This window comes from Cheilinus undulatus, linkage group 4 (assembly GCF_018320785.1).
Source record: "Cheilinus undulatus linkage group 4, ASM1832078v1, whole genome shotgun sequence".
Classification (NCBI taxonomy): Eukaryota; Metazoa; Chordata; class Actinopteri; order Labriformes; family Labridae; genus Cheilinus; species Cheilinus undulatus.
Window position 1 is genome coordinate 26,306,149 of NC_054868.1, and position 25,416 is coordinate 26,331,564.

At 37.9% G+C, this 25,416-nt stretch overlaps 1 protein-coding gene across 1 annotated transcript in view; it reads right to left on the reverse strand.

Annotated features, from left to right (window-relative positions):
• Positions 1-25,416, reverse strand: part of stx8 (syntaxin 8) — a 58,019-nt gene that overhangs the window by 24,801 nt on the left and 7,802 nt on the right. Inside the window, exons 5-6 of the mRNA XM_041784815.1 lie at positions 24,065-24,195; positions 22,500-22,592 (exon numbers count right to left, since the gene is read on the reverse strand). Coding sequence (XP_041640749.1) covers positions 22,500-22,592; positions 24,065-24,195 — 224 coding nt within the window. The remainder of the gene's footprint in view (positions 1-22,499; positions 22,593-24,064; positions 24,196-25,416) is intronic.

A 25,416-nucleotide genomic window follows, 5' to 3' on the forward strand; every position in this document is an offset into this window, starting at 1 on the left:
AAAAATAAAATTACATTAATTACTATTTTAATACAACAGCATCAAAAATACAATTAATAAGCATCCACTGTTAGGTGATTTCCTGTTTTAACGACCACAAATTGCAGGCAATTCCTGCATACTGTCTTTGGAAACATTTCAGTACTGAAACAACTTTGGCAATGTTTTATGCAATTTTGGTTGTAAAATGTTGCAAATGCTTTTGAATTCAGACAGTATTTGGGAGTTTGATGGATATTTTTGATTAATAAATTCCTCTCCAGCTTATGAAATAAAATTCTTTGAAAGTCTTGGTATTTTCCCATATTATTCCATTGAACTAAGACTGTATCCTTTTGGGAAAATTTTTACAACTTTGTGGCAGGGATCATTCAGGTGGTATGCAGACTGGCAGGTTAGCCATGCAATTATTTGGCTATAAGTGGGATTATTGCAGCTGAAGAAAGCTTGTTTCTTTGTCAGACCTGCCATGGAGCTGATATTACTACCCATGTTCTTATTTTTGATGCTTGTACGTATTCCATCAGTTCACATTCCTGGCTGTGTTACAAAGTCACAACAGGATCATCAGAAAAAAATCAGCTTGTTGCATTCTGCATTCTTTCATTCTCAAAATATCTACTTCTTGACTTCTTTTATCATTACCTGTCAGGCTAAGAAGAATTCAGCCAATCCTTCAACAGAGGGAAACTTGGTCTTTTCAGGAGCAGTGCATGACAGTAATACTACTCCGTATGCTTTAAATAAATCAGGTAGTTTGAACCTGAAAAGACTGAGAGCAGTTTGTGCACATAGCAATAAAAAACAAGTGAGTCATGCTATCATCTAGTGATGCCGGCTAAATAAAAACAAAAACCTCTTAGCACAGTTCTGTCAGCAAGACTTTGGGGCATGTGAATTGCCCAATACATCTGCAAAATATCAAAACAGCTGGCACAATTCATTAAGATCAAACCTTAATGCTTTCCATAGATTAAAAAAGTTAACAAAAAAATAGAAAAAAGAAATGAGCAGTCAATGAGGAATCTTAATACTTGCTTTCTAGCCTGAATACTGCTCTGTCTGTGTTGGGCCGCCAAATTCAACAGCAACACTCATCATAAATGTAAAGATGTCACTTAACAGTAAATGCATATTAAACTCCTATCATTTTAGCAGCAATAAAACAATTATTTAAAAGTGCAAAGACCAGCAGCAATGAGGAGAAGTCTGATCTTTACCAGGCTTTTCACCATCACCCGTGTTATGGCCAGGTGCCACCGAACAATGTGTGCGTGATGAGCATGAGGGTGCCAGCAGCAGCAGCAGCATGAGATGGGGACCACCCTGTCACTGGCACGGCACCTCCAGAACCAGCCGCTGTTACACTTCATCACTACCATCACACTTCATTAGCAAGGACACCCAGGAGGGCAGGACATGTTGAGGAGCTAGGACTCAAATCAGAAAAATGAAAGGGAGTAGATTTGATTGGATTAGATTCATTCTGTAGGACATGGAAGGAGGAAAAGGCCTACCGGATTATGACATATTTTCTCGTTCATGTGCTGTCTATTATACTACATAGTTACACATTAATATCAATCTATCAAAGCTTCTGTGAGGAAATTTGATTTATTAATGAAATAGACCAAAATAAATAGGGGTGTAAGAAAATATCGATACATTGGTATATTGCGATATTTCGCGGTGCAATACTGTATCAATATGGGGCTACGTGATGTTTGCCGGTGTTCCGTGAAGCCGCTTTGACATGCTGTTATTGTTTAGGAGGGGACAGGGTTAGTGTAAGTGAGGGACAAGTTATGCCCTGCTTTTGTGTTCCTATACTCCTCACTCCATACTCCTCAGATATACATTCCTCTTTCTAAAAAAAATACAGCATTTCAGTCAAATTCATTCAATTACCGCGAATTCTGCGTTAAATTGTTAATTACGTTTTTACTGACCAATTCCGCGATTCCGTTAACGCTGAAATCATAGGGCCCTACATTTATGGTTTTTATGCACACTTTACAAAAAGCTTCCCTGTCATTCCCCAAGACCAGCTTAAGCTAGTCTTAAATGTCGGGTCATCAAGCCAAAGTTGCATAAAAAAATTTACATTTTCCCATTGTGATACTATTCCGACATCACGGATGTGCACAACAGGCAGTGGAACCAATGGGGCTATCATCGCCGACCCAGGTCCTGCCGTCCATGTCCTGCCGTCCAGGTCCATGTATATTTTATTTTAGATTTTTTTCAGTTAAACAAACTTAAAGCAAAATTTCAGGATCATTGCAAAAGTCATAATATATTGAAGGGGTGGTGAAAAATTTACTACCAAGTCAAACTGCATTTGTTACCTTTTACTACTTTCAATGGCCTTTATTTGAGCTAATTTCATTTACTACCTTTTACTACCTTTTACTACCCCCTCAGCTACCCTGTGCCTCTTCTTCTTCTCTGCTTAGACAACAAGATCAAGTGAGACTTCCAGTCTGAGCGAGCCAGTTGCTCGTGCCTACACAGGAGTGCAGCTTCTGCTGCATTCATTGCAGATATGTGGACTTATTTTGGCTTTCAAAACATTAAAGACAGTACAAACTTAGACAGGAGTCAAGTAAGATATGCCACACCAGAGTGAAGTACTCAGACAACACGATGGACCTGACAACATAGCGATAGCTTAGCGGCTAACAGCTAACTTGAAAGAAGCCCGCTGAAGCTACCGCTGGTTTTTACTCATGCAACCATAAACACAGTCAATAGCTACTTTGTTCTATTTGTAAGGATCTGCGCCATGTAGTGAACGTTAGTAATGACAGCTTCCGTAATACAAGCAAAACAATGGCCCGTCATGTCAGGTCCTCCTCACAACACAGTCCATCAGTCCTTAAAGAGGTAGTCAACACTTCAACATTTTTTTTCATCTATACATGGAGGCAATTTACTGAACTATAATAAAACACATCAATGTTGGTGTTATAGCTGAAATCTGCACCAAACTGATAAAAATATGGATTTAACAGCTTTTTATTAGCTCAAACGGACCTCTGACTTGAAAAATCTTTTCTGAAAAGGTGGATCACACACAGCATTTCAATTTACTACAACAACTGGGAAAAATCCTCATCTTCAGATTGCATGCAGGACCATATATTTTATAATAGACTATATATTATTTATTTATATACTATACATATAATTTTAATACATTTTTGTTAATAGATTAATTCTGTTAAATTACATTTTAACTTAAAATAGCATAGCTGTTTATGTATACAGTGCTTAAGAAATTTATTAGACCACCACCCAAAGTAAGGTTTATGCCACAGCTGCCCTAAATTAACAGCGCTGGTAATTACCAAAATCATTTTTTATGTTTCTACATATTGGTTAATACACCAGTATGTAGAAGCTCTTTAACCAAAATGATACTTTTATTTTTAATGGAGACTTTCTCAGACTCTGATATAGAAGCATCCATCTCTGCCTGAAGATCAGCAGTGGTCTTCCTTCTGTGTCTAGTATTTAAAATCTTTCAGTGTCTGACATCTGCTTCAGTTAACTTTGGTTTCCTGCCTCTTCCTTGGCACATTTTGTAAGTACCAGTCTCTGCAATTGACTCCAAAGCATACTTGACCACACTGTGAGAACACTTAATGTCTTTCCCTATTTGTCTCAGAGACCATCCAGCATCATGAAGAGCTTTAAAGCAGACTCTTTCATTTTCAGTGAGCTCTCCATGTTTTACCATTTTGAACAGGAATCAGGAATTTTAAACTGAATTCCCCTTTTTATACCCAAATTTGAGCCAGCTCACTGGGCTTCTCTGAAAAGTCAAAAATTAATCAAGCATAATATTCAACCACTAAAACTCATTTTTCTGTTCAGGAATGCAAGTAAATAACTATAATTTGACATATTAATCAAGAAATAATAATGTGCTTGACTATTTTTTCAGTTTTTTTGTAAATCAGTAAATTTGAAAATTCATGGATAACAAGAATAGTTATATTTTAGCATTAAAAATATTGTTTCTGTTAAAGAGCTTCTACATATTGGTGTAATCATTGCAGAAACATAAAAATTATTTTGGTAATTACCAATGCTGTTAGTTTAGGGCTGCTGTGGCATAAACCTTACTTTGGATGGGGATCTAATAAATTTGTTAAGCACTGTATATATAAAAAACACACACATATACATACAAATATCGCAATATATTGCCGGCTCATAGTATTGTAGTATATCGCAATATATCGATATTGGCACCCCTGTATCAGGATACGTATCGTATCGCCAGATTCTTGCCAATACACACCCCTAGAAATAAATATGGAAGAATTCTGTACCAACAAAAACAAGGAAGATCATCAGCAAAAGAAAGATACATTCTGTATAGGGATGCACTGATGCATTAGTTTAAAATCGGTATCAAAGATTTCAATTTTGATACCGTTATATCCCTAGCAGATAACTTTTGAAGTTAATATGTGCTGATATCTTTATTATCCAAGAATGCTGTGCATCCCTAGTATGTGATAAGATCAGCAAAGCCACAGGAGGCACCGAAATCAACACAAAGTTCCTTACTAAAGTTTTAAAGTACTGTTAGACATTCCTATGATAGGCTACAACACCAGACCGTGTGTGGGAATTTTCATAAATAACAATGGAAAAACTAAGCTAGAAGTACAACCTGGCAGTTATATGCCTTATTAGTGAAGTATCTAATTGGCAGGCAGTGAAAGTTCAGTCGTGGGTCAACAAGAAGGGGTAATGATCGTGAAAATCTATCAAAGCATTCTTGAGATATTGGATTCAAAAGCAAGGGATTAATTCTTTGACCTTGATCTTTGACCTCCAGTATCTAATCAGTTCATCCTTGAGTCAGAGTGGACATTTGCTCAAAGTTGAAAATTCCCTTCCCTTAAGAGAGGTGTGTGTCAGCTACAGGATGTTATTCACTTTGTCTCCCAGCTACAATTTCAGACATTTAACAATATTGAATAGTGAGTCTTATTCGTGATGGTCTTAGTTTTTGTTGGACATATAGAGGATCAATAATTCAAATCTGTTTCATAGCTAGTTAAAAGCTTCTCACAGAAGCTTTAAGCATCAGCACATGTATTACAGTAATGTTTCATATTAGTTTCCCTTTCAGAGAATTACACAAAGAAAGACATTTCTCACAAACTGAACAGCTCCTTCTAATTGAAATTATGTGAGTCTAATAACTCAACATCCCCTGTAGTGAAAGGAGCTTCCTGGCAGAACGCTGGCTGGCTGACGACTTATGGAGGACTTTGATCTTCATGCCAGACCCTGTTTCACTCATAATGCACTCACACGCATGGAGACCCATATGCTCCCATGCGCAGACACTGACACAAACACACGTGTATTTACACATCTATGAGCATCATTCAGAGAGGCACACCCAAAACAGGCACGCAAATGGAGGAAGTCACTTACACACTTCCCGGATGTGAGACTCTTCCGACAAACATTTGAGTCCCAGACTGAGAGCCAGTCATCTCCTAATGTTGACCCACTGGGCTGATCAGAGAGAGGAGACAAGCTGTAAGGAGAATGAAGCCATGTAACTACTGATTTCTTTGACTGTGGAAAAGACAGCTCACAGCCAGATGATGTTTATCTGCCAAAGATCAGCAGGGATGCTGAACATGAAACTTCACAGATTTGTTATTCAGAATGGAAAAATCTCAGATACTGTGTGATCCAATTCACATCTGTGGAGATAAGGTTGTCAAAATATAAAATACACTTATACTTTTTGATACCAAATCTTTTACAGTGATACAGTCTCCATTATTGTAATGTATCAAAAAAAACAGCAGCTCAAGACTAAGTCCAGCAAAAACTGCAAGCAAACACCCACTAACTGTCTAAATTTCACATTACATTGGCTGTCAGTATTCTGTTTGGACAAATTTTCAGGTATTTTTGATGAAAGAGAGGGGCATTACATTTTGGTTATTAAAAGCAAGAAATGATGTGATACTTGGAGACTAGAACTTCAACATTTGTTGTTCCGATATCAAATCAGATATTTGACAGAATCCAGTACAAAGAACCCAAATGCAAACCACAAACTTAGCTTCTAAGAGTTTTGAGTAACATACCGACGAACCTGAAGTTTTCAAAACCTTTATTATGACTGCATTAGTATGAGTTATCTCCACATATTTATATTTTCTACTGGTATACTGCATGACTGAACATTTCCCTTGTGATGCATAACCATAAAATCAACAAAGTTTGGAACACTTGGCATACCAAGATTCCCATAACTCCTAACATCCTAGTGAGCATGTGGTGAATTTAGGGTAATTGCACTCCACTCATTGAGGCCAGGACCAATGTTTGGCCAACAGCGCATCTAAAAAAAAAACTTCCCATCCTGAAGAAACAGCCTCCCACGTCGCTTGCGGACAGCTCAGAGTGGTGCAGGGCACTAAGCAAATAGTGAAAGTATGACGCAGTCGACTGCATGCTCTGCTGTGGACTTCAAGCACTAAAAACAAGGCTGGATGTGCAGACAGACTAAAACCACATGCATACGCTCAGCTGCACATGTAAGTGCAGTCCTAGTAGCATTCAAACCCAGCGACACAGACATCCTCACAAACACAACGGGCCAGTGAATGAATAACACACTCAGAGACTACGATCTCTTCTTCACACTGTAGCTATAAACTATGACGCTACAGAAAGAGCTGGAAACAGCTGCATTAACAGCTGTCGTGTAATTACCCATCTCCCTCAGCTGATGGGCAAAAAAGAAAAGAGCTGATTAATAGAGGGGAAAAAGAAACCTCCTCAGAGGAATTAAACAAATTAACAAATCCTGTATGAGATCCTGTGACTCGCTCTTCATCTGCCCTGAACTTGGATATCACTCCATCACCATAACACATCCATGCCATGGAAGAGAGAGCATGCGGCTGAGAATCATCCCTGTATGAAGGTGTAAACACAGAGATATTCTCTAAGGATGGTGGAGGCTTCACTCCTGCTGACACTGCTTTTACTGCCCACTAGTGGGGTCAGGTGTGTGCTGCATGAGGGAGAGCAGAGATCGACTTATGACTCTCTTCAGTTTAAAACAGTTTGAAAGGAAAAAAAAAAACAGTAACAACAATTCTTAGCAACAAAAAGTGAGTTCAATAAATAGATCTTTTGTAGAATATCCTTTTGCACAAGTTCTGTATGTGCTGTCCATTGCTACTGCAACACTTCTAGCGCTGATCCAGACATTGCATGCTCCTGTAACGAGCACTTTTGAGGAATTTGTTTAGGTTGTGAGTAAATCCCTTATTTGAACCAAAATGTAAACTGTGACAGCAAACTAAAGACGCTGTAACATTGCTGAAGAATTTATATTATCAACTAATTTACTCTTTGACTTTTCATTTAAGAGAGTGGCCATTTATAATTACTTAAGGGTCATTTCTAAATATTATTCACAGCTCCAGAAAAATTAAGGCACCACTGAAAAAATGTGTTTTTCTCTGGTTCTTCTATTTACAGGTTGTTTACAGTCACTTGAGCATTTAAAAAAAACTCATATTTTTACAAACACACTTTCAATTGAAACAGTACTGAACCATCAAATAATAAACATTGTGGGGAAAGCAACCAAATGATGATGGGCCTCTCATTAACAAGCCTGTGCAATGAAACAGCTCTTTTATGTTAGCCGTGGTAGCTAGCTTCCATTTCAGTGCCAGTTTCCTTTCCTTCATCCTTTGACGTTATTTATTCCACATTCAACAAGCCAAATTGTTACTAAAAGAAAGCCAATCGGGGGTCAAGCCGCTGTACTGAGCTGAGTCAAATGATCTGGATCTCTTAAAAGAGATGGATTTCCCGTCATAACAAGCAAGGCTGGATGAACATCTGCTGAGGACATACAGCCAACATCAGAGTTTAATGTGCTAAAACATGGCAAAACTGTAGTAACCCAAACCAAATCACTGTGTGGAAACAAGCCTGGACAAGTGTTGTGCAACACCACTTGTCCAGGCTTTAGACAAAGGCTTTTTTTACAAATGAGTCTTTGAAACTTGTTTTTGACTGAACATATTCCTACTTTCAGGACACAAAAGTAGCTTAAGAATTAAGAGCGTTTTTATTTTTCGCACTTAAACAATTGGTATCGTTGTAAACTATATAAAACATGACCTTTTTGGTAGCATTTCTCTATGTAGAGAAATCACTACTTACCCCCCAAAGGAAGTTCATGATGCTGTGTAATGTCATCAAATAAACGTCTTTTGTTTAAATGTATATCTCATAAAAAAAAAATTTTTTTGTCTGAAAATGCAATGTCTCTATTGGTACACACTTCATGGAGGGTGATTTTTTTTTTTTTTACATATCTGTTTGATGATACTCAGGCTACAAATTGAAAACATCAAGGTTGTAGCTTAACTGACAGACAGGTTAGAAGCCTGCCTCATCTCCTCCACTTTGCTTTTGCTAAATCGACCAAAAGTAGCTCAAGACAGTGTTCAAATGGTGCCTGTCATGACTCAGCTTCAAAACGTTGCTTCAATAATCAATGGGTGACATCACTGACACAATGTTAGCCAGTCTAGAGTTCAGCATCACTTCATCAACCCGCTATAAAAACCCTTTTGACAACAATCTGTGAAATTCAACACCTCAAATATTATGCCAACTGTGACTGTGCAAAGACATGGAAGTTTTGGAAGAGAAGAAAAAAATGTTTTACATATATATATATATATATATATCAAAAAGATTTAAAAATCTGTACAATATTACGAATTGAAAATGCTTCAAAATACTTAACTTTTAGTCTAGAGTTTAAGCAACTCACCAAACATAACAGTCCTTAGATGATTTGAATTGATAAAACTCAAAAAAGGAAAGTTACCTTGAGTCTCCTCTCCTACTATCTGCCCTCAAGCTCATCTTGTAATCTTTTCGGTCCAACCCTTTCCATGCAAAAACATTTGATAAAGTCTTGTTTATAATTTCAAGTCAGCCTGTTTTATTAGTGAAGTCTGTAATTGATATATGTAGATTTTTTTGCATTCATCACTTTTTTCACTCTCCTTGTCTTTCTCTAACTTCTACGTCTCACTACAAAAACTCACCGTTCATCAAGCCCACCCTGCTCTTTGCTGCTCTTTGTGTGTCACTGTGCTTTTTAGTGCGTCCTGTACTGCCAACTACTGTGAACTCTATCCAATTTCAGGCTGGCCGGTGGCCTCTGACTCTTCATGCAGATCTAAATATGGCTTGTGTGCCAGTCACATCCTGACTACATGTGCTGGACATGTGGTGTGGACTTTTCAGAACAAACACAATGATCTCACACTCAGACAAGGCACTTATATTCTCCAAAATATACACACAATACTCACGTCAGAGTGGAGGCTGTGAAGAACAGATGTAAAAATGTGCACTTGCACACATACATAAACACATAAAAATGCATGGCAGATGAAGGTGCAATCTTCCCCCCTGTGCTTAAATGGGAACCACGTGCTGCTTTTGCTTTAAAGCAGAGAGAGAGGCTAAAGTAAGTCCTTCCATTCATTATGTGGGATGACCCATGCTACCCCGGGGTTGAGAGGAGCGCGAGGCAGCTCTCTACTCATCGGCCCTTTGAACGCGGCCCCCAAACCGAAGCAGTTAGCAATTAAATAAACAGAGGAGGAGATTTGTTCTCGCTGTCACTTGCATGAGCCAAAAAGAACCTGCCGGGCCAAGCCAGAGTCAGTGGAAGGTACCATTAAATGGCAGGGAATCCTTCGCCCAGAGCCAAAGGAACTGGCAGCTCAAATTGTAGAGGTTCCCAACCACCAATACCACCAACACATGCGGCTAATGTGCTTCCTCTGGACTATCTGCCCATAAAACTCTCCAGGGAGGAATTACAACACAGTATCAACATCAGTTTGCCGTTAAATTGCACACATACCACAAGTATTAGGCAACGCTTTCAAAAAAAAAGAGAAAACATAGCTGTGGCTTGGATGTGCAAACAAAAAGCAGTGAAATCATAACATCCTCATCTTGAGCAGGTAATCCAGTGAGGTAATGCTGACGGATAGACTGTGGGGTGTGTGTTGAGGGGACAATGGTAGAGTTATCCTCTATTTTTCTTTTTTACAACAATACAGTTCTATTTTCAAAATGATCCCTATGTGCAAAGTTGATACAGTCAAACAGTCAGTCAAAACAGGCTATGAAATAGTTTGAAGAAGCTGCAGAAAAAATCTTAAAAATGAGTGATGGTGTTTTTTATGATTTTAACAGTTATGGCTCGCGTTAAAGGCCTTACTCTTTTGTGTGTAGATTGGTGCAATCCTTTAGAACACATAATTAATGTCGGATAATGATTCATGGTTTATGAAAAATGGTTTTCAAAAAGTTGAGGTTGATTGCTTGGTCAACATCACATTATATCATGCAAGAAAAAAAAATCTCCAACAGATTCATTACACTGAGTCAGACAATGACAGTACCCTGTTTCCTTGGAGAATGAGTATAAGTGTCTGAATAAAGTGATGAGTCATCCTTTCAATATGACAAAGAGACCAAGTACCTCCCACTGAAGAAATGAGACAGAGAGCAATAGCTGAATAGCTGGTAAAATAATCAGGAAATGGTAAAAAGATGAGTCAAAGTCCAGCAGCCCAACTACTTATGTGTGGACTGTTACACAAACAGGTAAAATAAAAAGATATGTGCTGTAGATAGAGATGTACCGATGCATTGTTTGAACATGAAGTGCTACTGGCCCTGCTGCCAGCCCTTAACCTATCAGCAAATATGACAGCATGCACCTGTGTCCATGGCCAATGAAGTAGTATTACAAAGAAGTAAGTAAAAACATGGGAATCATGGGTACTGGGTGCCCATATACAGAGGCAGTCCTCGACACACTAATCGCGGGACTAATTCCTGGTCTTGGTGCTGTTTGGTGCATGTTTTCCCTCAGCCTCTCTCCCTACTACCCTGTCTATCTTCAGCTGTCCTATCCCAATGAGGAAAAAAAGCTGTCGGTATCTGTACGCATTTTGAATGTCGAGCATAAATGAGCCTTTTTTGGCTGCATTCGCAGTGCAAACATTCATCTTCAATCCAATTTTTTTTGGCTAATTTCTGATATTTTTGTTTGTTTGCATTACTTTTCATAATGAAGCCTTAATCTGACTCCTGTATTCACTTCAATGGATTCCCATACAAAAAGGGCTCAAATCTGATTTGAAAGATCAGTTTCTATGTGGCTTGAGCTGTGCTGTCATAAAAACTCCTATTCAAGTCACAGAGAAGCAAAAAGTCAAATTCAGGTTCCACTGGCCTGCAGTGAACAGGCAGCCATGGACAGTTCAACAATATCAGTACAGATACTGAATGACATGATAATACAACCAAACCCTTTACAGAGCAAAGACAGCTCAGTGAGTTTCCAAGTGTTTTTCATCCTCCGCTTTTAAGATGGCAGTGAACTCATAATAATTTTTTTTCTCCCCTCATCACTAGCGTGTTCGTTGTCAGGGATAATGTATGATTGATTGTTTGTGAAAAAGCTTGTGGCTGCCAGCATGGTGGCTGTGCGTGTTGTGGAGGATGGATGGAGTTGGGAGTGGAAGGGAAAACAACCTCACCCTGTCTCTTTGCAGACGTGTTGTCGGACATCTGGATGTGATCCGTGTCTGCAGACGAGCTAAGCAGGACTGACCACACCTTATCAATGCAGCTTACTATCCTGTATCCTGTGAATCTTTCAATTTAACAAAGGAGCTTTTACATTTCTCACCTCAGACCATACCTTTAAACAATTAGGTAGATATTTCTGCAAATCTGAAGGTAATGACTGTCGCCACATGGTGCATCCCATAAGTGGCATTAGAGTTTCATAGCTGTAAGACCAGACAGTGAGCATAAATGCTGCCCACCCTAGAACCAAATATTGTCTGTTGGCCATAAAACCAAACTAAAAGCTATCATACACTGAACAACCCTGCTCACTGCTTTTATCTACGTTCCTCAAATGTATCAGCAAAATAAGTTGCATCTAAATTATTTGTTGGAAGGGAAATATTGAAGCCAAGTTTATGCGAAACACATAACATTATAGTCTAATCTGCTTTAATGAGTGATTTCTACTGTGCTAATGTGAGCTAAAAGCACCCCAATGAAATATCAGCTCATACAAAAATGCTGAGTCAGGATTATTTGATCCATAGAGTGCTGGGATGGATAGTTCTTAATGTACTATTATATCCCTTACACAACAGAAACATCCAAGAATGAATCACTATGACCAATGAAATCATGGAAAACTTAGGAGCATTGTTCTCAAACCAAGTAACAAAACGCCAGTTCAATATGTTTTGTAGCTTCGCATTTTTTAGAACTGTTTACTGTAATCCATCATCTATTGAAAAAGAAAAAAAGGAATTACTTGCTCTTTATTTTGATAAGAGATGGTGCTGCATCAGTAGTAAGGCACAATAAGTTATAGGAAAATCCCCCATCAATCTACCATACATCAGTTCTTTGTCATGCGCTTTAGAAATACATCACTGATTGTGCTGAGCCTTTTATTGATAATGACGGTCACTAAACACTGTTGCTCTAGCATGTCAAATCAAAGACATGATCCGGCAACAATCACTAAAGCTTTGAGAGCAGAAAGTATGGCAGAGGAGACCAAATATGGTGAGTGTCCCATACATTCAAGTATCTCTATAAAATGAATAGGAAACTAAATCAACTAAGGGAGACGGATCAACAGCCTGGCCAATTATTGAGGCAGATATTTGGCATTTGGACAATCATCCATATCAGCATTATAACTACAGATAATCAAAAAACTAAGGAATCAAAAAGTGTGCTACTTTGGCTTCAAGGTGTGTCTTCCCCTCTGGCTTTATTCTTACTCTCCACTGTCTCACCAAATGTCCTGAATACAAAACAATCTCATTGGGTAGATGTCAGTGTTTTCCTGCTGCCACTGTGTTACTATGTGCCATTGCCCATGCTGATAGAGCTAGGGCTAAATTACTTTTTTCCCTCCTCATCATTTGACCATGTAATTTCATTTTTGCCACATAAGGTACATTTTGTATGTCATAATGAATGCATATCAGTTCCAGATATTGGTTATCGGTATAACAGACTACTAGTAATCTCCATCATTATTAGTGCAGAAAATCCAATATCCGTTGACTAGGGGTGGGTAAAAATATCGATTAATCAATGCATTGCAATATTCCCCCTCCCCAATTCAATATCGATTCAGCAAATCCTCTGAATCGATTCACCTCCTGGCCAGTGGGGGTCGCGTTGCATGTGATTCGTGTTGTATGGACGGAGGCTGCACTCAACCAAACAACAACCAACCATAACCATGTTATGTGAGGTTTATCACAATTTCCAAAAGGAAAGAAATATTATCTAAGTTTACATGCACTTTACTTTTTCAGTGTTTATACAGAACTGTAATGTTTTTTTACTTTTGTACTCCATATGCACAAATAAGTTATTATTATGCCATTTTTTATTTTTTATTTTCAGATGTTTTATTGCTTAAAAATGTGAGGTGACTTACCACACATGTTCACATGGGCATAAAAATAATTATTAAAAATTTTTCAACAGGTTATTTGTGTATTTCTACTTCTTATTGAATCGACATCGAAGCTTTTAAATCAATATCGAATTGAATTGATATTGAATCTAATCACAACCTAAAGAATCAAAACAGAATTGAACTGTGAGGTTCTTAACAATACCCAGCCCTACCGTTGACCCTTACTATCAGTAATGAGACCAAATGGTTATTATCTTCAGGAGTACTTAAAAGAGCAATTTCACAGCATGTCAATGAGCAACACTATTTTTAATAACTTTGAATGTTATATGAGAAGAGTTAAATGCTCTGATCACTAAGTTAGACAACCCCTCATGGAAGCATTGAGAATATGGATGGGAATCCAGCCTTGCGAATACAGTCTCACAAGAGGCAGTGAGTAAAGAGAGTAAGAACAGAGAAGTCGAGGAAGTAAAAATGGTGGACAGCCACAAAAACAGGCTAAAGCAGTTGGAGTGGCTTCAATTATCAAAAACTGATCCAAACAGTGCAGCGTGCAACATTTGTTGAACAGTGATTCCATGCAAGGCATGCGTCTTTTTGCACAAGAACTGTTAATTCTGTACAGGATTTCAATTATTTTTTATACATCCAAAGATACACCTAGGATCCACAGAGTAGTTTTATATTTGTTTCAAGTTTCAAGTTTAGAGATTGACAATCCAGAAGGCAGTTTGTTGTTACCAAAACTTTTCCAACAAAAAAGATAATTTTTGTACATTTTAGCATGTTCTCCTCCCAAACACTTTATGTGTTATTATTATAGCCAATAATTGAAGTGTGCTTGTCACTGACTCTCACTGAAGGTGGCATGCATCTTGTTCAGTGTTCAGAGAGAAAGAGACTCAATAAAATGTGAGTTGTTAACAGTGAAAACCCATATAGTCTACTTTTGCCCAAAAGAAAATTCATGGGAAAGAATAGATAAGGAATCAGTAAAGAGTTGAATCAATAAGAAGAATCAATAATAGCATCGATATCAATAAAATCTTATAAATCCCCATCCCTAATTCAGAAAACGTTTGATTCTTGAATTTTACTTTTGAACATTAAATCCAACATCAAGGAACCCCTAATGACTGTAAAACTGGCATTACATAACCATAAAACATTTCCCACAATGAATGTCTTTGAAATCACATCTGCACTTTTTGTCTGGCACTAATGTGTAAATGTACGTAAAACCAAAATGATGCATAAAACTACTGTTAAAAGAGGTTAATAGATTAACAATTCAAGACTACAAAGTAGAAAAAAAGTGCAAAGCAACACTTTGAAGGATAAAGGGGGACATAAAGCCACTGAGCGAACAAAAACAAGATGTGATTGATGAGGTGTCTTCAGAGCTTTCTTTAGCATCCTAAAATGTTCATTTCCATGCTCAGCCTTAACAGGATTATTCATCTCTTGGTGCAGACTGATGGGACCCAAGTCCCTCACGTCATTGTTAGGCACTACTTCTACACAACTCTATCAGTGTGACACCAACAGAGCTCAGACAGAGATGGATGCCAGGATAGACAGATAGAGACATAAGGACACAGGAAGTCATGATTGATTGTATCCTGGCTGAGATGTGCCTCAGAGGAGTCTGGCCTGGTGACTTGTGGTGCATCTTTATTTGGCCATTTAACATGTCTGATCCCACCCATGAATCAAACCCTCCAAAAGAAGAAGCCCAAAACTGCAAAAGTACACACTTGAAGCTTTGTTAGAGTGTTGCCTGTGGTATGTCTGTAGCAGTTGATCTGATAGGCCAACATGCAGGATAGTAGAGCTGTGTTTAGGAAACTTTATGACAGAAAATGTGTTATTTGGTTGTTAAAACTAAACCAAAAGAAGTGCGTATTCAGGCCAGATCAAGATCCTTTTAAATCACTACTGGTTCTACCAAAGTCAACGCAAAGGTGCCGCTGCAGAATACAAAAAAGGAAAACAAAAAAATCCCTTTAAACTCTACATTTCGTTATTTCTTTATAAATTCAATCACCACTTACCCAGTCTGGTGGTCACACAAAGGTTGCTCTTTTTTTTAGCGGCTAACTGACATTTCTCTAATGACAAAAACTCTTTTGAACTTCACATCATATGTCTCTGCATATCCACAATGTCTGGAAAGCACATCCCACTACAACCAGCCTAACGGTTAAACAGAGCGAATCAATCAATGAATTAATCTACAACTTTCACCATACAGACTTTGTGCCGAGTGCCATCAGTAGCATGGTTTATTAGCTGTTTCTGAAAGCAGAAGCAGGCAGCATGCTGAGCTCTCTGTGGCAGCAGGCTGATGTCACTGTGCTGCGGCGGTTAGTGCCTCTCTCCTTTCACTCTGCTGTTTATTTGGAAGTCATTAGTGCTGTCCAACCTGGACCCTGCTCATACTGACGCAAAATCCCATCAGCGATCAAATTATTAGCCAGTCCATCAATTTAGCAAAGCCTAACTTTAGCAGCTGGCGAGCTAATTGACAGAATACTTGGAGCATAGCTTTAAGAATAATCAGGCTGGGTGACAGAATGCTTAAAAACACTCCCATTACCAAAAGGTCAAAACTGAGTCACAGCAATGCTACACATGTGCTCTGCTAAAGGGATCTGTGAATGATATGTCAAATCCCTCAGTGGGAAGTGCATGATAATGGAAACAACATATGAAAAATGCTACACAAAAAGACAGAAAAATGTTGCCTATCAAAGTAACAAACTTAAAAAAAAAAGCTATATATAGTACACACTGCATTATCGTCCTGACTATGGTCATGACATGCATTGGGATTAACTGGACGTGCAAGAAACAACAACTACTGGTGCATATCTCTATCACTGAAGAAATTTCAGGCAGAAATTAATGAATATTTGTAGACTAAGGGGGAAAATACTCTGGGTAAACTACATTTAAAAAAGAAAAAAATCATAATCATTTTAGGTGAACCTTTAAGGGGGAAGGTCCTAATGATAAAATAAGTAAAAGTAGCTATTTTTAGCTTGTAGACTACAAACTCTGCTGGTGCTTGACATGCAGATGAGAAGGGAAAGGGGAGAAACTGTGGCTGGAAAAAGCAGCCAATCAAAGGCTTTTGAGTACTGTCTGAAATTTAATATGGAGGTGATCAATCAATACATCTGACACATGTAAAATAGTGTGCTTGTGAGAGTTCAGCAACTTGCACTAAAAGAATTCAACTATTTAAAATCTGAACTGTTAGAGGAAAGTACTGGCTATTAGACAAACGATGAAGTGGTTTAAATGTGTATGGAGATTACACTGGTCATATGTTGGTTGCAGGAGGTAGTTTTCTTGCATATGTCCTGCTGCAGTCATGCATCAGCTCACCCACAGGAGCATTTCCGGGTAAAGTTAGGGTGAAAATTCTGACAATTTGTGTTCAGACATGCAGCTCAACCCAAACATTCCAGGTGACTTTCAGAGGGCTTTTTAAGTCTAGAATCAAGTAAAAATGTAACTCTTTATTCTAAAAAAAAAAAATAAAATATCTGCACATATGACACAGCACACAAGAGGGAAAAAAATCTTTTTTTTGTCTATCTTCAATTTTTCCAAGAGGTTGTCAATCAAAAGTTATGGTCTGTTCCCTCTAGTTATGAATCCTGAGTACTTTGTAAGATAAATGTGATAAATCTCTCCATTATGTAAAATCTTTTGGTTGCCACTGTCTGTCAGTCACAAATAAATGACACTGACTTTGACCAATGTCCTCACTGTAAGCCACAGTCTAAGAAAGATCAACATTAGTAAAGTAATATTAATTTAAATGTTTTTCATTGTGAAGGGAGACTACTGCTGGGCTGATGCAAGCCAATCCAGTTGGTATGTGGCAGGCAATTTTCTGCAACATTTAGGCTGGAAAACAAATTAGAAACCAATTTATACTAATGTCATGTTAGAAATATGAAAACATGTGATGACATCACATCGTTTAACTAATTTCACCACACTAAAAATAATAATTGAATTTCTTTCTTGTTATGACTGGCAAGTAATATAGGAAAGTGTTCAGTGGGCAGTGAATTAATATTATGTGCCATGAAGCACAGACTGGATTTGAGGCAATCTGTCTGCTTACTCAATTCTGTATTTCAGTTCATTATGATTCAGTTTGGACTTACAGAGGAGGAACCGGGGCCTTGGGTTCATCTCTAAACCTCTGAAAAGGGTCGTCTTCTTTGCTGACCTCAGCCGGAATCGTTTCCCTTAAAGGAAATGACTGCAACCTCCACTGCACTTGGGTCATGAGCTAGACTGAAGCAGCCAAACTACAAAGAGCTTAATCTATTTATAGGAAAACACCGCTCCAGTACAGTGATCAGGGGGAAAAGGAACCCTACAAGACAGAAGACAGTCGGACGCCAAGGTTACCCGCCAACTGTCAAGATCAATGAGAAGCATTTATACCTTCCTGCGTTCTAATTTGAATTCATTTAATTCTACAGAAACATTAAACTATCCCATTACTTTTATGCTGTCCAAGTCAGAGACCAGCAAGAAATGCAGGACTGACACTGTTATTTGATGCTATTGTCCAAGTTGTTTAAGTACACCTTTGATTTTTTTTCCTCTTCTTTTTGATGGGAATGTAGAAAACAATTATCATTTTCAATATTTGATTTAACTTGCATTATGAAAACAGGACTTGCATTAAAGTCATATAGCAGCATGATATAATGCAATGTGCACAAGTTTTGCACAAACTCTACTGCAATGGCAAGAGAAACACAACATGTAACTTGGTATTCCAAGTCCCATGGGACAAATAAATCTGTAAGGCTTACAAATGCATTGAGACCTGCTTCTTCAAACACACATAAAACACGAAAAGGAGGATTTTGTGAAAGATTGTTAAAAAAATGACACTTGAATGTTTGCCTAATGTGCATAAAATCTCTGATGTAGCAAAAAAATTGATTCATTAAACTGGTATTTTGACACATTTCAAGTTAAAGAAATACTGCGATTTGTAAATTGCAGCAGGCCATATTGCAATTTAATCTAATTTGCGATTAATTGCCCAGCCCTTGCTTCAATGACTGTTTTTGATTTTATTTTAGTGCTGCATGCACAGCATTAACTAATAAAGAGTAAAGAACATGTTTGTAAGCAGAGTAGTGCATAGTTATTTAATTAAAATTAAATAAATGTACATAAAAGGCACTAAATTGATCTGATTTTATTTTCTTAACACACAAAAAAATCGGCATATATCACAGAGAGAAAAACTACTGCAATGTCTGTTTTTTCCAATATTGTTTAGTCTCACTGCACTGAGTCCAGCTGAAAAAATCTGATGTTTACATTCACATAAGTAGCTCAGCCTGAAACTTTCAGGATTTTTTTAGGAATTTTGTAAATGAAAAGACTATCAGTCTAAACTTTGAACAACATTTTACAGATAATTTTGGCATTTACATGTTAAATTAAATATCAATTATAATTAAAAAATGCTACATTTTAAATGGCAATCACTCTCGGTAAATCTCTGTTTTACTCCACAGGATCCCTACATTAGGTCTTGGGACCACACAGTCACTGGCGCAACAGTTTTAGGGGTTTAGAATCAACATCTGCACATGCATATGATGTTCTCCAATTCCCCACCCTGCCAGACAGTAAGAACAAGAGAATCTCCCATTACTCAGTATGAGAGGATACAGACGAGACGAGGAGAAATGGAAAAAGGTTATAAAATAAAGGACCGTTGAAAAGAGGAAAAAGAGAACAGGGAGTGTGTTGAGAGACAGACAAGCCACACAGGTCCCACAAAGGAAAGAAACACAGGTAGAGAAAAGCTGTCAGAGGCCTGAGTCCAGAAGGTCCTGTGAATCATTGTGTGGTGTCAGCAGGCCATATGAACCATAAGCTGGGCCATAAATTGTTGAGAGCGATCTATGTGGAAATACTATTTCTTCACTTAATCAACTGCTGGCTTGAACAGAGGGACTGGTTAAACTGTATGCACCACACACATCTCTTATCTGTCTACATAACTCAGCATTATTAATACAAACTGTAATACCAATAAATGCCTTCCTATAGAAAAATCAAAAATGTTCTGGCTACTTCAGCTTCGTTCAGTTTTGATTTTAAAGCACATAATATTCATAATACTCACAGGTGGCCAAGATACAGAAATGAAGAGTTTAGCTAAATACTGAGGATTCACGTTGGGTGGTAACAAAAAAGAAGGGACAAGTCATTGTTTCCAGAGCTAAAGGGATTTGCCTTCTAAAAGGAAACTGGTGTAATGCTCATTTACATTTCCCTCATCATCCATTCAGTTTGGAAACAATGATATCCAGCTGAAAAAACTACAGAGAACTAAAGTGATTGCACCACTGGAGCAAAGATCCATCCCCAGCTCATTACAATATCTGAAGGGAGGTATGAAAGAATCAAATTTGTTGTTTTCTCTATGCATAACTCATCACTATCCTCCAAACATCTGCCATACCTTCCCAGCAGAGAGAAAAGGTTGTTTTTGAATCAAGATCTCTGTTCTACAAATTCTGTACTTGTTTGGGTACAACAGTTTAGACAAGATATTACAGAATACTGTCACACCGCCTTAGTCTGATTGGAAGGTGGTCATCAAGAAAGTAACAATCAAAATCTGCCTGTACCATTCACTTGTGTTACATATTTCTGTGTATGCATGTTTGTGTGGATCAGGTGAGTTTGGAGAAAAACAAAGTTTCAGATAAACAGCTTGCTACATTAAAGTGGACTAACTCAAGATGAAAAACAAAACATCACAAAAAAGCAAATAAATACATGATTAAATGAATGCATAAATTAATAAAAGTTAAAGCAATATGATACCATATAAAATACAACAAGGTACAATATATTGCAATACATCCTATATAGAACAATGCAGTATAGAGCAATGCAGTGTGGTGCATCGTGTGCAGCATGATATCGTACAATATTCCACATCATACACGGTATGATGTGGCACAGTATGTTAGTGTTGAGTGCATGAATGTGTTGTGGTGTAATTTGATTAAATAAAGAGTGGAACAGAATGATACAATACAATGCGATATGATAAGACACAATACAATACGAATTAAATTACGAGACGATGTCACAAGACACAAAGAGGGCAGGTCTAGACCGTACTCTCTGTTGTGGTCTATAATAGACCAGCATTAATCATTACATGACATGAAGCGACACACCCAGACACGTTACATTATGTTACGATACGACACTACACAACATGGTGCAACACGACACATTTCATTTCAACACAATAAGACAACCTAAGACACTACACAACATGACATTACTGTCACAATGCATTACAGTATGCTACATTATGTTACGATACATGGACCAAGATGATGCCACTGTGATACAGTTGATTCTAGCACATATTTCATAATAATTCAAGACATTATTTCTTGACATATCAAAGAATCTGATATACTGTAAAAGGCCTGTAAAAAGTTTCAGTGCAATTTTGTGTCAGTTTCACCTCTGAGCACGGTTTATATCATGATTCTTTTAACTGCTGTCTTACATCATACCACAGCGATGTTCTTCTCATACTCCAATGTCAAGTTCTTCTTTGGACATATTTATGTTACCTTTATTAATAAGCATCATCAAACCCTACTGTTATGTAGTGGGGTCGAGTATGGGTATACTGTTGAGGTTATCACTCAAATTAAAAGTTTTAAATCCGTCCATTCAGTTCGATTTTTTTTTTATGTCAGTAGCCAGCCTCTTTTGCCAATGACTCTAATGAAGACCTGGGTAGGTTGCAACCTGCCTGTTTTTTTCTGAAATGTATTTTACTATGTGAAATAGAAGCATTTTCATTCTATATAAATCCTTCAGTATGCCTTTGATTACTTTTTGAAGGACAGCTGCAATTTGAAAACTTTGTATTCTTTTTGCACTGAATTCCTTTGTATAACTCGTGTCATTACCTTTTACCTAGATGAAGTGAACAAAGTAAGCCTATAGTTTCCATAAAGCACTCGTATGTTACATTACAAAACCCAGCAGAGCTTCTACTCTTTGTCTTCACTTTGTGTAGTTGGCTACATTGATAGAGACATATCAAGTTTAAAGTTAACCCACTCCTGTCAAAGTGTCTCAGACAAAGATACTAAACCCTACAGTGTGATTCAGCCTCAACACTCCTATGATAATGCAGAGGGCTAAATAATCCAGCCCTCTCTTAAAGTGGCATGCAAGATGCTAACACACTTTTATGTGGCATCAGAGTGAACATTAGAGAAAGCAGTCATTATTTAATTAAAGAAAGGATAGAGATACATGTGTACATCCACTTAGTAAGGTGACACTCTCAGGCCTCCGTCTATTGACTGCTATAGTCTTGTGAAAGTGATGCATTAATGGATCTAATTGTTTTTTTGGTTGAAAGATGGACATATCCAAGTCTTGAGTCTCAAGTAGCACCTCTCTGAGCCTAAAATCATCTAATGCAATGTTTTACCTGCCATGGAAGATACTGATGCCCTGATAAGAGGCATTTAGCTAGAAATAGCCTAAAAGCAACATCCCCGCTGAGGAGATCTGGTTCCAGAAACCAAAACTCCTCATTGTTTTTTTTTTTTTGCACTTTAAGTAACAAGAAGAGAGGGGTCATAGACATCCTGACCTCATTGTTTGGTCAGTGTTTCTGACAGTAGGCGGGAGTATGCATTCATGTGTTGAGTACCTTTGTGCAGAGATGTAGCAGTGCGAGGGTGTATCAGTCACGAGTTGTTCCAAAGCAGAACAGCTATGAATGTGCAAGGTGTCTGGAAAAACTTCTGACAAATGTGTTCAGACCGACATGTAAATTGTACTTTACCGTTCTGTTCATCCAGCTCATTGCCGATCTCCTGGCCCATCAATTTCTGTCGACTGATGACGGCTGCTAGTGCATCCAAGCCTGCATCCTGAGCTGTGAAGAAAGAAAATATTAGAAGTAATCTACATTGGAGCATTAGCAAAAGAGGAAACTGAGTGAGAGAGAACCAGGATAATGCTATGCCTAAGAGGACTACAGTGATACTTGTGCAAATGTATCTACAGCATGACATATTAAACTGTGTTGTAAGATAAACAGTTAACTATACTGCAGTCCCTCTTTGTGAAGAAGAAATAAGTTGTTATTGAACTTGTGATTTAGTTGGGCAACTATTTGGGAAGGAGGAATGACAGGCTGTTGGGGTCCAGCTCTCAGCTCATAGTGCCACCTGTGAGTCATTCAGCACTTTACCCCACTCAGCCTTACTCCTGTTATTGTAACTGCAGCAGGCCAAGGGTGAGAAGGAAAATGGTGCAGCTAAAAAAGGTTGGAAAAAAAGAAAAGAGCGGAGAGACCATAAACACAAGAAAAGATTTGGCCTCTGCAGGTTCTGACAAACTTTACCACAGGATTTTTATGACCACATGTTCAGACATTCACCACTACCCAAACCGACCAGATATCCCAAAGGAGACTAGAAATGTCCATGTGGTTTGGTTTTTACTGTCTAAGCAGGGATCTCTGATCCCAAATTGACAATAACCAGAGCCATAATGGAGATACGCCATTGATGTGACACAAAGAATAAAGAGTGCTGCAGTCATGACAGAACCAATCAGAAAACAAGAAAACACACTGTGAGTTTATAGACATTCTTCTGTAAATGATTACTTAATTTGTTTGCACAAATCAGCATGACAAATACCAGCTGAACACAAATCAGACTGTGCCTGAAATATTTTGTGTTATATGCCTGTAATATTTGTGTATGTGCATGTTAGCGCTTGTACAAAACACTAATACAACAATAATATGTCATCATGAATAATGTTACACATGGATTAAATTACTAGTTCCTAATATTTATTTTTAATTTTAAAAATCGTGCTGCATTAAACAGATTTCCCTGGCAATCTAACCGTGTCCCTACTTCATGACTCTTCATGGTGGCACATTGGCATTGAATGCATTGAATGAAATATCATGCAAAAGTCTTAATCGGCCAAATAAGGAAGTAAGGAAGGAAGGGAGGGAGGAAGGAAGGAAAGAAAGAAGGAAAAAAGGTAGGAAAGAAGGAAAGAGGGAAGGAAGGATAAAAGGTAGGCAGGAAGGAAGGGAAAAAGGGTAGGAAGGAAGGAAGAAAGAAAGAAAGAAAGAAAAGAAAGAAAGAATAATGTCTGACAAAAGTGTAAAAGGAAGTTAAGAGATGAAATACAATGACCTTTAGGGCTGTAAAATTTTATCATTTGACAACCCTAAATTTTTTCCTGCTCTTGACTTTGCACCTGAAAATCTTCATCAGTCTGTAAACTGTCCTACAGAGCAGCTGCAGCTCCACATTTTCCCCACAAAGACAAAAACAGTAGAATATAACTGTTGGCACTTATTCAATTACATGTAATTACCGTCAATGATTCGTTGTTGCTGCTGTTTGATCTCTCCAAAACTCAGCCCTCTGGTCTCATCTGTCTCATTGATCAGCCAGGGGTTTGCAGTGCCTCGACTTCCTCCTGCCCCTTCAGCCATCAGTGATGACCTGCAAAAATCATTATACCCGTACATCGATCTGTAAGTTTCTACATGGTGAATCAAAAAATATGTTTTTAAAGACATTGAAATAGCATTTCCTACGAAAAAAGCAGAGTAAATGCTGCCCAAGTATCAAGGACAATGAGAGAGTGAAAGGCAACTGAACTTTTAGTCTATTCATAAATATTCAAGCATGCATGTCTGCAATAAGACAAAGCTCATGCAAAATTGTCTTGACTATCTAGGTGAACAAGATCAATAATAGTGATTGGACTATGATACATGTCTATACAAGTTTTCTTACCTGTTCAATGCTTTTCTTTTTCAAACACTAATGTAAAAGTTACTCTTCACATCTAATGTGTTTTCTTATTAGGTGTTTGGGGCTCTTCAATAACTGAAAAAAAACAGGGTTGCTTGTGCAGAGTGTAAACAGCATGTATTAATCTGTCACAGGACTGTGGGCTGCTGGAGAGGTTTTAGTCTGTCAAAATGACAAAGCAGAGAGCGGCCTGTATTACTCTGTACTGTGCACTGCTGTGTTAAACACTGCTGTGTGGTTTGAGAGCCATTCTTCTGCTAATAGCTTAAAGCTGTGTTACTGACCCCCGCATGGCTGTCTTGTGGTCATAGGCCTAGAATCTCTGTGTGAGGCTCAATTTTTACCACATCTGCTGTAAGGAAGTTGTCTATTAGGCAAGCCATGGAGCAAGTATACCATGCTGGCTAATCTGGAACTAAAGCAATGGTAAAACCACCACACTGAACTGTTAATGCTGCGATTTTGTGGTACAGCTGTAATTTCCTTTGCTACAGTTATATCAGAACTTATTAATTCTAAAATAAAGGTTATGTGTTCATATTTTTTTGCATGAGAAAATTATAAAACTTTATCTGCTGAGTCAGCTTGTAAATAGAAAGCACAGGGTAGCATGTCTATATAACCTGAGCAAAAGCAGTCGAGCTACAAATGATTTGTCTTCCCCTTCCATGTCAACAAAAAAACAGGATATTATAAAAACAGCATGTGTTACTTGTGTGTGAATTGATACATGCTAGTCTGAGGGTGAATGAAAAGCTGCTTTGGTAAACCATTCCTGTTTCAGAGAAAGAAATAAGGCAAGGTTTTAAAGATAATGTCAATGAATATTGTTAAAAAAAGGAATCTGTTCCAAGCTTATGCAATTTATAAACCCATCCAAAATCTAATGGCCATGCCTGATACAAA